Here is a 16,522-nt window from a genome sequence, read left to right as displayed (position 1 = left end):
CAAGGCAGTGAACTTGGGGATGGATGTTATTTTTTAACAAGGCAGTGAACTTGGAGATGGATGTTATTTTTTTAACAAGGCAGTGAACTTGGGGATGGATGTTATTTTTTAACAAGGCGGTGAACTTGGAGATGGATGTTATTTTTTAACAAGGGGATAAACGTGGGGATGGATGTTAATTTTTAACAAGGAGGTGAACTTCGGGATGGATATTATTTTTTAACAAGGAGGTGAACTTGGGGATGGATGTTATTTTTTAACAAGGCGGTGAACTTGGGGATGGATGTTATTTTTTAACAAGGGGATGAACGTGGGGATGGATGTTATTTTTTTAACAAGGCAGTGAACTTGGGGATGGATGTTTTTTTTTAACAAGGCGGTGAACTTGGGGATGGATGTTATTTCTTAACAAGCAGGTTAATTTGGGGATGGTTGTTATTTTTTAACAAGGAGGTGAACTTCGCGTTGGATGTTAATTTTTAACAAGGAGATGAACTTTGGGATGGGTATTATTTTCTAACAAGGATGAAGACTTGGGGATGGGTATTATTTTCTAACAAGGAGGTGGACTTGGGGATGGATGTTATTTTTTAACAAGGAGGTGGACTTGGGGATGGACATTATTTTCTAACAAGGAGGTGGATTTGGGGACGGACATTATTTTTTAACAAGGAGATGGACATTTTTAGTTACATAATATTTATGTTAATTTTCTACAGATGACAGACTAATGACATTACCATTACTATGTTTACAGTAAAAAGCCAACAAAGTAAGTTATCAGTGAATCTGAAGCTGATATGTCTATATACACACATCAATATATGTAACCTCTAGTCCAATCCTTCCTGCTTTAGTTTTATCCTTACATATAGTTCCCTTGTTAGCCACAGTTTTTGTGGACCAAAACTTCTTGAATTTCAGTTATGAAAGAAAATAATATATTGCAAAAATGTATACATTTTACCTTATTTAAACAGAGTTTTTGTTTTGCCTAAAAAAGTACATGGACACTGAAATTTCAATTCCTTGTTTTTATGTTTCTTAGGTTGTGATGAAATAAACAGCTATCCAGTTATCTTAATAAAAATACTAATAAAAAATGACTCGCTGAACAAGAAAAATCAACCAGATTTAGGTAATAAATTGTATAACATATCTGTCAAAATTGTGTCCGATTAGGGTATGGAGAATGCCTGTTTCTCGAGATCTGCCCGTCAAATCTGTTCACATGCCTGTTTCTCGTGTTCTGCCCGTCAAATCTGTTCGCAGGCTCAGACTGAGTTTGAAATTGGGCAAAAATATGTAAAATTATAAACCATACATCACTTTAATTGATTGATGGTTTCCATTCAATACCCTAACGAATATTTTCAGATTCTGATGAAACCTTGAAATAAATTAAAAAAGGAGCAAAGTTTACCTTTTATATATATGCAGCACAAAGGGAGGTAATCCAAATAAATTAAATATTTGTTTTTTATTCTTTGAAATAAGGCAAAGAGGGGCAGTGTTTCCCCTTCCATCACAGCCAAATAATTATAAATGGAATGATGAGGAACACCTGAATTAGTTAAGTTTTAGAAATTCCAATGAGCAAAGAATTAATTTATAGTTGCCTAGTCAAAAAATAATTCTTTATTTTACCAATGTTAGGAGAGAAAGTCATAGAAGCTCACTGCTTATTTTCAATTGCTTGGATTATTTCAGAAAAACCTGTCAAATCTTAGACCCTCTTGGATCCGACAAGGAAGTGAAAGATTAATTAAACCTGCATTATTAATTAGCTTTCATAAGAAATGAATTGCAGCTGTATGTCAGATTTGACAGTTGACAGAATACTCAGGGGTTGGATAAGGCAGGTTTAGCTGTATATCTATGTATGTTTGCTAATTGCAAAACAATTAATGGTAATGATTATTAAATAAGTTTTTTTTTTTTATCAAAAATGAATATATTTGTATCAATGGGCAAACCAAACTTTTAGTAGCAGACAAGCACTCGCTCCTTCTATAAATTATGCCGATGTTCAGCTCCTTACCAATTATATGTGGACTTTTCCCCCCAGTCTGATTGTAGAAATTCAGTTTAAAAATTTTCTCAATATAAGTTTTGTTTTTTTAACTGAATTTTTCATGCAGAACACATATAATAACTCCAAACAAGCCATACAGGGGCCCCTCCCCTCCCCACACACAAACACATACACACCAACACACACACACACTTGTCATTGGCCAGCCCTCCTCCATTGTGGTGTAATGATTCATGGTAAATGGGAACCTCATCAAAAATAGGAATCTTGTATAGTATTTCCAACAAAAATGGTTATTATGTTTATCCAACTCTAATAAGTTAATTTTAAAATAGTATTTTATACAGTTTTTAACAAACTTGTGTTAAATGAACATTAGATAATCCACCATTAGTTGCAGAAGAACTTCTGTCGGTGATGTTTAGGTAGATCAGTGCCAGTAACTATCTATTCTGTACTTCAGTCGTGTACATTTCTTTGCAGTAATGTACGTATAACTGTGTGTTTGCATGCTTTCCTTCGTAGACTCAATATCTTCCCAAAGACAAGACCTATAGCCAATTCACATAAATATGGTCAAAGCAATTTCTTCCATAACATAATCTTTATAATTAAGACTGAGCGTTTTAACTAAAAATGGTTTTAATTTCATAAAAAAATGTTCAGATTAACATTTTGTGATTTAAAAAAAAATATTAACAAAGTATTGAATATAATTAAAATTTGAAAATTTTTGTTCAAAAGATTTTCTGTAAAAGAATTTGAATAATTATTTGGACATGCAGATAAAGTTATAAATTTTTCTTTTTGTCTTTGTGTTATTTAGAGGAATATGATTTTGAATTGAAAGAATTTAATCGGAGATACAAATTCATCCCCACAATGCATCTGGTCATGCTAGGCTTACAAGTATTTCAGTATATCCAGATGCTCTGTGATTCTTTCTCAGGCCACCCGTACAGCTTGCTAAGTAAGTATGGAGGTTAGTTGTTTACAAGTAGAATAGTCACACAAAATACAGTCTACACTACTTTATGAAGTTCTTGCATGCCTTTGGCCTCATAAAATAGTTTGCCTTCAAGGGTAATAAAAAAAACTATTTGCCTCCTGCCCAGTCTATAACTGTATATAAATTTATCACAGGGGGCCATCTAACACTTAATCATAATTATTTGCATAAAAAATGTTTAAGTCTACCGGTATATGTTTTTGTTGTTATTATACCTTTGTAGTCATGCTTGCCTTCTCTCCCTTAGGTGGGTGACGTATTTTCAACCAGTGAATTATTGCTAAACTGTTCCTGTAATCTAAGAACTAATGATTTTATCTGAAAGAACAACTCAAAATATGTCATTTTTGAAAGTATTGTCTCTAGCAGGTATATACACACATTCTATCTATGTTTAAAATGTCTTAAAAAACAACATTCCAAGCCACAAGATGCAAACTTTTACTACCATTTGCAGTGATATCAGTATCTTGGTTGATACAGATGTTGGTTACAGATTCTTGTAAGTTTGTAACCCCCCCTCCACGGGATCTATATTTCTAGTGGTGGTCGTAAGGTCGACACAAGCGTTAGTCTAAATGTTGGGCTTAATAAAAAATAATGTTGCAGAATGGACACTCACGAAATATAGTCAATGTATTACATATAACGCACTAGTATCCCTTGAAGGCAGACTGTAGTCCTTGGCCTCGGGAAAGAGCTTACCACTCAGTGAAGTGGGACTCTTGCTGGTCAAAAAAGTAACATTATCCCAGTGAAAATATCTACCAATACTTTGTTTTAGTATTTTCAATGTCTTTCCCGCGAGTTACTTTCTTTGGTCACTGTTGCCAATCAAACTCATAAGATATCTGTATAATTAGCCATTATACATCAAAGAAACTTGACTCGGTAATTGTGCAATGATCTTCTGACCATTTACAAACTAAAACGGATGGAAACCCTTCCTGAGAACACTGAAAGTTCACTCCAAAGTTGCTGTCCATTTTCTGACATTCTTAAAAGCTTATGTTATTTACAGGTTATAACGCAGTGCTACAAACCAATAATTTATTCGGGTATAATTTTTTTATTAAATGACAGTATTTATCATTTATTTGCCATACATTTTGCTTTAATTGCCAGTAATCATATATATAAGTTTATATATTAATAGTATTTTATCATATTTAGTGAGATAAGTGGCATTTACTACAATAACGAATTATATTTATCCAGGTGATAGTCATATTTCAGCTTGAACAATCATTGTTTTAACTTTAAAGGACAGTCACCTTTTGAGTCTGGAGTAATATTTTTAAGCCAATTTTTTCAATGATCGTCTTTATGTAATATATGTGTTCAACAATGTAAAAAAATTGTGTTCAGAATGTTGTGTGGATCGAAGTTTGTATATATATTTTTTTGTCACCTGTCTGAAAGTAAACCCTGAATTATGTTTGGTTAGTTACCAGTTTGTGTGTTATACAGGTGAGAATGGGGTAAACCCTTCGTGTATACTGCCCCCGTTTGTATTATCGTGTATACTGCCCCCGTTTGTATTATCGTGTATACTGCCCCCGTTTGTATTATTTTAATTAAGCATTTCATAGACTTAGGTGTCACAACCGAGTCTGGGATTATAAAAAAGTTTTGGATTACAAAGGAGTTTGCAATTATAAAGGGTTTTGGTAATGTTTTTAAGGGAGGAATAAAAAGAAATATTCATAGGGAAAAGGGAACTTTGAAGTATGTGTAAAGTTTGGCAATAAAGTGGGTTGGAAAACAAAGTGAGGGACGTTATATAGAGGTTTCTCTGTATAAACATATTGAATAATCTCCACCTACTTTGCCTGGTGTTCAAAGAGAAACAATTCTCACCAATGTTGTTAACATTGCCTACAGGCTATTTTTCTGTCATAATTATTTTGGTTGAAAAGTCCTCCATGAAATCTAAAGCACCTAGACTTTCAGAGAGATGACAAATTAATTTTCTACATTGGTGGACAGGTCAGTGATATGTGTTTACTTATGTGGTTACTGATGTAGGGATTTGAATGTATGATTTTGCCAAAGAAATCAAGTTTATACATATATATTAGTAATTAGTTCCATGTACATTTGTAAAATATGTTTATAATGAACACATGTGATTTTAAGGCATCGTCCCTTGGACATCATCAAATGCACGTACGGTCAGCTGTCCACTAGGTATCGTTCCTTGGACATCATCAAATGCATGGTCATCTGTCCACTGTTGGGTTCTTTATAAACACGTTTATAACTGTACATATTGGTACTTAGTTATTACATTTTATACCTAACCAAGAATGTATGTACAACAGATTATGTTTTCATATATACAGTGGATTTTATAATATATAGAGCTTGTATAATTTGTTTGAAATAAAATATACCAGTTTTGTTGAAATGAAATGTGAGTTATGTAGTTTTGATATACATATACACCATTTTACCTCCTTCATGTTTCCATGTATTTTAATATTATGGTACATGCATCATAATTGACCTTTCAGATATATTTTGTTTACCTGTTTAACAGATCATCTTTAGACTTTGTTGATAGGGTAATTTTTTCCAATCTGATTTGATACATGTACATAGATGGTATGGAACCTGAAAATGATCTTTTTTACAGAAAAAGTGAAAACAATTGATGATCATGTTCTCTGCAGCCCGTTTTATCAGAGAAGTTCACTTACAGGATAACATACATTATAAGACAGGAATGCCTATAATATGTAGTAGCGATTGATGCTGTATTTATAGAGTCCTGGAAGGCAACACATAATCTTATATAATTTCTGTTAGAAGAAATGGTTTTATGAAGAGATCTATATTATATGTCAGTTTTGTGTTGCTTTGAACTTGACTTTTATAATTGTATACACGCTGATGTTTGACCTCGACTATTATAATGTATACGTGCTGATGTTTGACCTCGACTATTATAATGTATACACGCTGATGTTTGACCTCGACTATTATAATGTATACATGCTGATGTTTGACCTTGACTGTTATAATGTATACATGCTGATGTTTGACCTTGACTGTTATAATGTGTAAGGGCTGATGTTTGACCTTGACTATTATAATGTATAAGTGTTGATGTTTGACCTTGACTATTATAATGTATACGTGCTGATGTTTGACCTTGAATATTATAATGTATACATGCTGATGTTTGACCTTGACTATTATAATGTAAACCTGCTGATGTTTGACCTTGACTTTGACCTTGATTATTATAATGTACATGTGCTGATGTTTGACCTTGACTATTATAATGTATATGTGCTGATGTTTGACCTTGACTATTATAATGTAAACATGCTGATGTTTGACCTTGACTATTATTATAATGTAAACATGCTGATGTTTGACCTTGATTATATATAATACACACTGATGCATGACCTTGGCTGTTATAATGTATCCTGAAGCTTGACCCTGAATATTACAATTAATCTATGATGATGCTTGACCTTGACTAATATAATGTAAACTGAAGCTTGACCTTGACTATTACAATTTTTAAGTGACGCTTAACCTTGTTTATATACAAGGAATATAGACATACTTTGTTTTGCATGTTACTGTTTTTAATCATGCTTGACCTAGATACTGTAAAGCCATAATGGCCTTGACTAATATAATATTGATATAAAGTATATACTATATAGCTACTTGATGTTGTTTGATATTGTCGATATATTTATTTACTATTTTGAATTATTTTCTTTTGTATATGTATTAATAATTCTTTTCTGTATAAAGTGTGTTGTGTGACCATGTTGACCATTTTACAGAAATCCTAGCGGTCAAACTGTGGCTATTAATCCTCAACTGACAGTGCCAAATCCCCAAGCTCATGCCAGGTATCTATCAGCTGCTGATGTGAAAACCTAATTTGTCACTCAACATTGCTTTGCAAATTTTATTGTCTTGAAATTTGGCAATTACACTGCCTTGCGTTTGATCATTGCTACTTATCTTTTTAACATGAAAATGTAATGAAATCAAATTTAATATGTATTCCTTATAAATGACATTAAATCGGTAAAATTGCTTACATGACACACAATTAATTTAAGCAGTTTACCCAGTCATTTGCACAAACAATAGAGTGGTACCGTATTTGCCGTGAGAGTCAACCCTCACCCTATATTTTATCAGTAAGAACATGCCTGGAGCACCTGAGTGTTCAACACTGTACCCCCTCGACCAAACTTGTCACCAGGTTTTTATACCACTGTAGTCCTTATATAATGGTCTCCATAGTTTCAGATACCCTAATCTTAACCCTTTCAACCCTATGTAATTTTAGTAGACACTTCCACCCATTGATCAGGATGAGTCCATTATGGTCTACAGTGGTGAAAGGGTTCAGGTTATAGCCCATAACAGACAATGACTAGTGCTTTAAAGTAGAAAACAGATGCAGATTATCTTCAGTGGTAATAATACACTCGTTGAAAGACAGGTGTAATATGTTATGTGGGTGGACAGGTAGGTGGGTAGGCACATAGTGTCCGCTCGATATGTTGAGTACTTTTCAATGGATAACTTTAAACTTCAGAAGAAGGTACCACGAAACCTCAGACAAGTTTGATAACCAGAATTATCCAAGCATATTTTAAGGAGTTACTGCCCTTTACTTATTTGCCAAAAGAGTGTTTGCTCCATGTCTGAAGTATTTTTCAACAGATTAACTTCAAACTTCATATATAGGTTAATTACCATGACAACTTGGACAGATTTGATGAACAAAATTATCTTACTGTAATTTATGGAATTACAGCTCTTTATTCAACTATTGAAACAGTGTCTGCTCAATATCTTGGGTAATTATCAACAGATAAAATCCAGCCTTCATAGGTAGGTTGATAGTCTTGATAGTTGTGAGAAGTTTGATAACTACATTATCAGACTGTTATTAACAGAGTTATGGCCCCTTATTTCACTGCTGAAACATACGGCAAATATGGTATACTTTATTACATTCACACATATTGTACACTCTATATTTATATAACATTATATATTGATATTATGTTATCTTCAGGTCAAATTATCATCCAATAAAAATATATGCGATATTAATTACTAAAATATAACTTCATAATTCATTTCTAGAAAGCACAAGAAAAGAACAATTGATTCATTACCCTATTTTAATTTAGAAGCTTAATCAGGGGGGGGGGATGTTTACTGCACATAGTCCTGAGCTTTTCAACCATTAAAACTTGTTCAGTTAAGGCACAGGCAAGTAGGCTAATGGTATTCTCTGTAAAAATAGGATTAATAAAAAAACCTTATTCAGTTTAGTACCTGTTTATAAAAGAAAACAAAATAGACTTGATTTTCTAAAAATTCCATTTTTAATGCTTTGCTTCCAATTCTGTTTGAATGATACTCGGCAACAGTGGTTATCAGAGTTAAGAATATATTTTAAGAAATAAAGTAAGGAAAACAAACATTGTAGTATTCATATTTTTTCAGGAAAAAGAAAAAGTCTCACTTAACTTTGGTGCAAGTATCGGATATTTCCCACACATATTTACAAATATTTGCAAATAAAAGGAAGCAAATCCATTGTTTGGAAAATGAGGTAGAATTTTCTTATTGTAATTTTGTAGAAATTTGTATATTTGGGTTTTGCTTAAAGTATACATAACGTATATACCGGTATATGTAGATGGTAAAAGCAGGTAGAGAATTTGTATGTATAATGCACATGTCTTGTCAGTAGTTAGGTCAAAGGGTAGAACTGATGTTGTAGACTTGAGTCACAGGGCCTTGTATATTTCTTTTATCTTACTGGAGATATAAAAAATATGTACGAAGGGTCGTCAGTAATCCGGACACCTTCACTCCAAAAAAACCTAACGGGATAGTGAGATAACTTGGTTACTGGTACATTTTAACATAGGGAAAGATATATGGGTCTCCTGAAACACTACGATGCTAGCTGCATAGATGGACCAGGAAAAAATCTTTTCCCTAAAACACTGGCTTAATAGTGGGACAACTTGTTTCCTAAAATACAGGTTGGATACTGAGAGAACTGGATTAGTACTGGCTGGGTTAGTGGTGGTGGTGGTTTGATTAATGTGTATTGACATAGTGTAAGAATGGGTATTTTGGTGAGGTGCTCTTATCCAATGTTCTCTTCATAAACTCTGACAGACACATTCATATTGTCAGTAATTAATTTTAAAGCAGTTTTTGAAAAATTATGTATGAAATGAACAGTGTGTAAAGAGTGTAAATCACCTCAGCATGTTAATGTTTACACCGATCTCAATTTACTGTACCCTGTGAGCCGAACGAAAAAGAATGTTACAACCCCCTGTGACTTTTGTTATTTCATGCATGGGAACTGGTAGTATTTTTATCACCCAAATGTAGATAAACATCGCATATACATTACTACACCTATAGATAGAATTAAATGTGGCAACTTCATATTTTTTTTTCAATATTAACATTGCTTATTTTAGTTAGTTTTTTTTAAATAAACAAAATAACAGAAAATATAACAAGTAAAATGTGAAGGAAGCAGTGAATTTTTTATCAGAACTTTTTTTTCACATTCTTCTTTTTTCACCCTTTTTAAGTGTTGTCTCTGTAGTTTCAACACTGTAAACTAGGTGACATTTTATTTATGCCTAATTAATAGGTGTTACTAATTGATCATAATCTGGATCATGAGTCATTGTAAAGACTACCTTTTTTATTTTGCTTGTGTGTAAACTAACAGATTTTCATGTTTTATTGCATGTCCATTGTGCTTCAGACCTAGGTAAAGATTTGTTTGTATTATCTGCTTATTTATTTCTGTAGACAAAGCTGCAAATGTCTATATTCTGTAAAACACTTTCATTTCTCCAATAATTTCACCACTCGCTACCCACGGCTTTATTTTATATAGGTAATTTCACACCGTGAAATAACCTGACATGGCATGATATCACACGATTTTGGTTTAATAATTTGTGTGTTGGGTGGAACAGATTGAATGTGATTTATATTCACTTTATATTCCATGAGTTAAATCTCAATTTTAACCTATAATTGAAGGTTGTTAGTTATAATACTTGATAATTAACTCACTGTAATGTATACAACTCCAAACCAACCTTCGCTTCGTTGATATCTTCTATATGTCATGCCGTATTTAACCTGTAGTAAGCCAGGGGGCCAAACAAGTGTTGGAAAAGTAGGGGTAGGTCTTACTGCAAGACAAAGAAATAGCATGTGATAGTATTGATTTTACTGGACTGTATTTGATATGGATGGGCTTATTACAAGGCATGGGCATATTGCTGGACAAATACAGTACATCTATATTAATACATAGTGATGCTGGTTGATTGTCATGCTATTCCGTCTTTGCGTATAGCAGAGTTATCTTCTCTTGTGAGCAGGTATTGATTGTTGCGTCATTGGTTTGTGTGAGAAAATTACGTTGTTTTCTCAAAAATTGATGACGTTACTCTCACAAACAAATAACGTAACAATCAATACCTGCTCACAAGAGCAGATAACTCTGCAATACGAAAAGACGGAATATATCATTTGATAGTATTGGATGGGCTTATTATCAGGCATGGGCTTATTGCTGGACAAATACAGTACTTCTATATCAATACATTCTGATTCTGATTGACTGTCTATATAACATTTCTCTGAACAAATGTTTTTATTTCTTAGTGAAGTTTCTGACTGGTGACACTTATGTTCATCCCTACAAGTGCACTTTCTCCTGTCCGTGAAAAATAAAGGAAGAATGTTTATCTATAACGACAGCATAAATAATCTAAACAGGCTCACATATAATTCCAGTCTAATAAATGTTGTCAGTAAGTGATATTTAAATTTAGACAATTTGACTGATTTTGATAGAAAAAAATATAGAAATTGACAAAGTGGCTTTATTAATATTAGTATTTTCTAATTTCCTACACCCTCATTTTTCTGATGTGCAAAAATTGTACTATCAAACAAAAAAGATGGGATTTGTGCACCTATATTTTTGAGCTGAGTTTCTTCTTGTATTTTCTTGCACAAGGAATTGTCCCTAGGCCTTCTGAAAGTAATATTACTAATATAGAAGTAATATGAATGAAGCATCAAGTTTGCACCCACAAGTTATTTCTGTATGCAAACATTTTAAACAGTATTATAGTGAAGATTTAAAAAGCATTGTGATGCCTTTTCATGTTTTGAAAACATGTACTGCACTTAGTATTCTTCTGAAATTTTATATCAAATTTTATATGTATGTACATATCTCAAGCTGCTAAAGTTTGGTTTGTAATCCTAGATGTAGTCAGATGCATGGTATACATTTTAGCATAGTCATCTCAATATATCTACTGATGAATTTACTATATTTGTAATATTATTCAAATATGCATGTATTTAAATATTCTGTTTGAAATTCATTTTAATATCAAGGAATAAAATAATTCATTGAAACTCTGCATGATTATTATAAAGAAAATAATTTTATATAATTTTATATATATTTTTTTTGCATATAACTTTACAAAGTTCACAAAAACATTGAATGCTGTATAATCTTTATTTTCTGAAAATACATTTGATTTGTAACTGAATGATTCTAAGATTATTACTTTTTCTTTCCATATTTGTACCATTAAACTTGCCTCAAACACACAATGAACAAAACTTCCTGTCAGATTAGAAATGTTTTAGATTTACTCAGGTTCTACATAGAAATGTATAAAGCACAACTTTGCTGACAAAGGTCAGTGTAACAGGTCACAAGTACACAAATCAAGCTCATGCAAGGTTCCAGATTATATAGGGTTCGGTGTAGAGAAGTTACATTTAGATGTTTAGGAATAGGTTAAATGATATATACAGGATTGAGTTTACACAGGTTACACTCAACATAATAAAATGATCGCTGCAATATTCTAATTTCCTAATCTCCTGTGTACTTTCTGTCTTCATGTGTGTGTATACCTTACCCTTGATGATAAGTGCTTACCTGTGTTAATTATCACGACCTATCTGCCTCACTGTGTTATATTATCACGACCTATCTGCCTCACTGCTGCACACTATATAATATAATCAGCCTGTGAACTGAATTATCTTTTATATAGTCATAAGCACAGATACCCGTGAGATGTTTTAACATTAACTGTTCTATATTAATTTGTGCGCAATTTCCTTTCAGAAACTATGTTTACAAGTGAAAGAGACTGTGCAGAATTTCCGTTTAACAAATGAAAAGTTTCAGATTTGTATGATAATGGAAATTACATCTCTGCATGTTTTTATTTTGAGATTTGTTACCGATTTTAGTTCTCTGGATTTATTGTGTACAGTCAAACATCATCAATCCGAGCTCCATTAATCTTGAGAAAAATCTTTATACCTTTGTACCTACTATTTTTACTTGTTAATAATAAGGAAATTTGCATTCCAGAAGACTATATGTATTGGCAGCTGATGATCACATTTCTCAAAATTAACTATGGTCCATCTAGAAATATCTATACTGCAAAACTGTCGATCAAATTTCCACCAGCATAACCACATAGTTAATACTCTAGCCTTTCACAAACTTCAAAGACAGTTGGGGTTTATCGTTGCCTGGAATTTTCAGAGAAAGAGTGTTTTTTCTTCTTTCCCACACATCATCAACACGATGTAATGAAGACAGACCCCAACCCCCACCCCGAGTATACAAAACAGCTAGGGGTGGGTGTCCTGTGCCTGTGTTGTAACCTTTGAATGAGGTGGTTCTATAAAAAAAATACTGCCTTTGGAAGCATGGGGAACCCAATTATAACATCTCCAGCACAAGCAGGCTTATACATGAGATATTAACCAGGTTGAAAAAAGACTAGTGGCTTGCACATAAAGATACAGCTCCTGCGCAATACTAAATTGAATTGTTTGTGTTGTTAATTTCCTAAGAATGATTTGTTCACTTGTAGAATCTTTGACCAGATCCTACAAAATTCTTCAATGAATGTGTGTTTCAGTGTTGGGACGAACAAGGTTTGACTTTGGGAATATCATTTAAATGGTAGACAGGGTTTGTTTTGTTCGAGTGCTGAAAGTTTTTGTAACTGGAGTTATTTAAAGTTAAGCATTTTATCAGTTCAGTTGTAAAACAGTTATATATGAAGGATACAAAAAGTTTTCAATTGTATTTTTTCAGCCCAACAATTCGAATGAAAACCAAGACAAGGCCAGTATCAGCGACGGGGAACAGCAAGATTAGCACAGATCGTGTCTCCAGTACACAGAACGTGTACACCACACAGCCACCCAGTGGCTCCCTCTCATCCCATTCTGTCAAGGGAAAGAACTCTCATATCAATTCAAGGAAAACAAAGAAGAGAAAAGACAGTTCAGATGAAAGTAGTTCGGATTCAGACACAGAAAGCAGTGATGACACAAACTGAAAAATTACATTTTGAAATGATATTGTATGATATTGTGTAATGTTAGCACATAAAATAGTGTGTATTGACACAAAGACCTATGTTACCACACCGACAGATTTACAGCGTTTTGATCAACATTGATACTCACTGACCAGTTGCAATTTTTGGTGTAGGATTCACTACTCTCAATGTCCTATTCACACACTGTGGTTTGGTCAAAACGAAATGCCTGATTTATTTGAAATTTTATACTCCGTTTATGTACAATAGAAATATGTGCACTTCATAGAGAGTAATGAAAATATTCCTGATTCATTTTTTAATCATTCCGTTATAAGTAATGCATTGGTTGTCTAAAAATCTACATAAAATTTAAAAACAAATTATCCAGTTTGGATGATTATTTCCTTTTTATAAACCACCTAAAACTAGAACCTGTAACATTTGGGGTTATTTACCAAAGTGGGGAGGGGTTTTATTAGTCATTTTTAAGTAGGTGCATATTTGTGGTCAAATACAGTATACCAGTGATTTTATGTTAGAGTTATCTCCCTTTAAAAATGTTATCATTATACTATTCCGTTTTTGCGTACAACAGAGTTATCTTCTCTTGTGAGCAGGTATTGATTGTTTCGTCATTTGTTTGTGAGAGAAACATCATCAATTTTTGAGAAAACGACGTAGTTTTCTCACACATACCTGCTCACAAGAGAAGATAACTCTGCAATACGCAAAGACGGAATAGAACATTCTTGTGTTCCTTCATAAATAATTACTAACACAACTGGATGACCATACAGGATTGATTTTCTGCCCTTACAATGTTTAGTGTTTTCCTTTTCCATCAGTCTGTTCGTACAACATAATTGTTAGACTTCGTGTTTTGTTCAATTGCACTTTTACCAGATGTTAAAAAGTTATCAAACTTCACATGTGGATAAACTTTGAGGGATCAGTGTCACCTACATTTATTCAATCCATGTACTGACTTTGTCTTTGGCTCAGGTTCTGTCAAAGTGGTTGTAGGGGCATGCGCATACATATATTTTACAGACATTTTCTAGTTTTAACTGGTTTGTCAGTGTGAACTCCTACCAGAAAGGAGAACACTGTCACTGTGTGGGGTGAATGATGCAATACTGTTGACAACTGTAAATAGTTATTTTTGGTAAATGTACATATTTCTATTTATTCGCAAGATGCCCATCACAAATTGCAATATTTCATGAAGGTCTGCATTTCAGCACATGCAAACAACATTTTTGTATATAGATTCTATATTAAACTTCTTTTCAAAGATTTATTTTAATGAATACACTGGAACATTAATTTTAAATCTTTTGACAGAAACCTTGCTCAACATACCCGGTAAACTCCATTTATTGGGAGGTGTATTTTCTATCAACTGTTTTTACAGAATTTCAAATTATTTGTAAGGTAATTGATTATTTATTTCTTAAATAAATCCCCCTCCAAAATCTATACATTTTGTGTCATAGCAGCTACAAAGTGTATTCATGTGTCTGTTTCTCTTTGTTATTGAGAATTAGACTTTGTATGAAGTTGGTTACGTACAGGACAGTGTAGAAGTAAAGTAGTGTAATAGTGATACAGTGGTGGGTAGTGATCAGTTCACAGTACTTTATAGTAATTAATTGTAGTGTAATAGTGATACAGTGGTGGGTAGTGATCAGTTCACAGCACTGTATAGTAATTAATTTTAGTGTAATAGTGATACAGTGGTGGGTAGTGATCAGTTCACAGTACTGTATAGTATTTAATTGTAGTGTAATAGTGATACAGTGGTAGGTAGTGATCAGTTCACAGTACTGTATAGTAATTAATTGTAGTGTAATAGTGATACAGTGGTAGGTAGTGATCAGTTCACAGTACTGTATAGTAATTAATTCCTACAGGGTCTAATATCAATACCATATTCACAGTAGTGTAAGTGTCACGGTGTCACTTTTATTATTGTTCTCTCAATGGGCCAAATACTGTTTTATAATTCACAGATGACAAGACTGTGAATAAAGCGAAAATAAAATTTTGCATAACATTTTGCCACTATACAATAATGAGCAAGTTCGACAGATAAGTGTCCTGGACTGTCTGAGCATGGATGAACAATATTCTGCTTTGTGATATTTCCACGAATGATCGAGGAACAACATTCTGCTTTGTGATATTTTTCCACAACTTGGTTGTGTCGGACGATATTTACATGTAAATATTGTTTATATGTTTTACACTGTTTTCTACCAAAATGTTTTTGTATCATAAAACTGTAAAAGAAACTATTAAATTTAAGATGAGAATGTGTCGAAATATTTTTTCATTGTTTTCAATTGTTTGGTCTTGTCATAGGTTTCTTAGCGTTATATATTTCTGTGCGGTCATTGTCATCAAGCTGTATCTTGTGACTACATGACCTGCTTGACAATACATGAGGATATTTTAAACTTTTGCGCATCTTCTGTAAACTGACAAAACTTAACACAAGTTCACCTGCAGAATTCAAAACTCAAGCATAAAGTATGGTTTACGCTTATACACTTTTTGTCTTGCTCAAAATAATATTTCACTCCTTGGCCAGTCTTATTTAGCCAATCACACCTTAGCCAGTATTATTTAGCCAACCACAATCATGTTGAGAGTTGAAGTTTGTTTGTGCTATTTCTCAACAAGAGGCCCACTGGCCTTAACGGTCACCTGATATATGTATACAGAGAGTTGATTTTGTTTTTAACATGTACAGAAATATTATTCAAAGTGACAAAAAAAATAAAATCACCTTATTCAATATCTAGCATACAGATTTAAGACTAAAAAGAATTTGAAACTAGCACCTCTGATTCTAAACAAGGAAAATGAAATCTTAGCACACTGACTCCTTTGGGCCCCACCCTACAGCCCTTGGGGGTAGGGCTGGCTCAAAATTTTCAAAGTATCAAACTGTCAACTCAAGGTTATAATTCCAATCAAGTTATTAACATGTAATATTCAAAGTATCATTTGCCATTATAAACCATAATAAAT

The 16,522-nt window shown here is 33.0% G+C and overlaps 1 protein-coding gene across 5 annotated transcripts in view; it reads left to right on the top strand.

Annotated features, from left to right (window-relative positions):
• The window catches only part of LOC110463425 (UPF0705 protein C11orf49 homolog), a 28,338-nt gene extending 13,574 nt beyond the window's left edge, over positions 1-14,764 (top strand). The window contains exons 9-12 of one of the 5 annotated variants that reach the window (XM_021518014.1): positions 2,985-3,005; positions 6,857-6,925; positions 9,847-9,852; positions 13,255-14,764. In XM_021518014.1, coding sequence (XP_021373689.1) covers positions 2,985-3,005; positions 6,857-6,925; positions 9,847-9,852; positions 13,255-13,501 — 343 coding nt within the window. In that variant the 3' untranslated portion in view covers positions 13,502-14,764. The remainder of the gene's footprint in view (positions 1-2,984; positions 3,006-6,856; positions 6,926-9,846; positions 9,853-13,254) is intronic. The other 4 variants (XM_021518016.1, XM_021518015.1, XM_021518017.1 and 1 more) reach the window with 4 other exon arrangements.
• Positions 14,765-16,522: the final 1,758 nt, after the last annotated feature.

The sequence above is a fragment of the Mizuhopecten yessoensis genome, unplaced genomic scaffold (assembly GCF_002113885.1).
Source record: "Mizuhopecten yessoensis strain PY_sf001 unplaced genomic scaffold, ASM211388v2 scaffold10905, whole genome shotgun sequence".
Taxonomy (NCBI): Eukaryota; Metazoa; Mollusca; class Bivalvia; order Pectinida; family Pectinidae; genus Mizuhopecten; species Mizuhopecten yessoensis.
The sequence above is the reverse complement of the archived record's forward strand: the minus strand, read 5'-3'. Positions and strand labels throughout refer to the sequence as shown.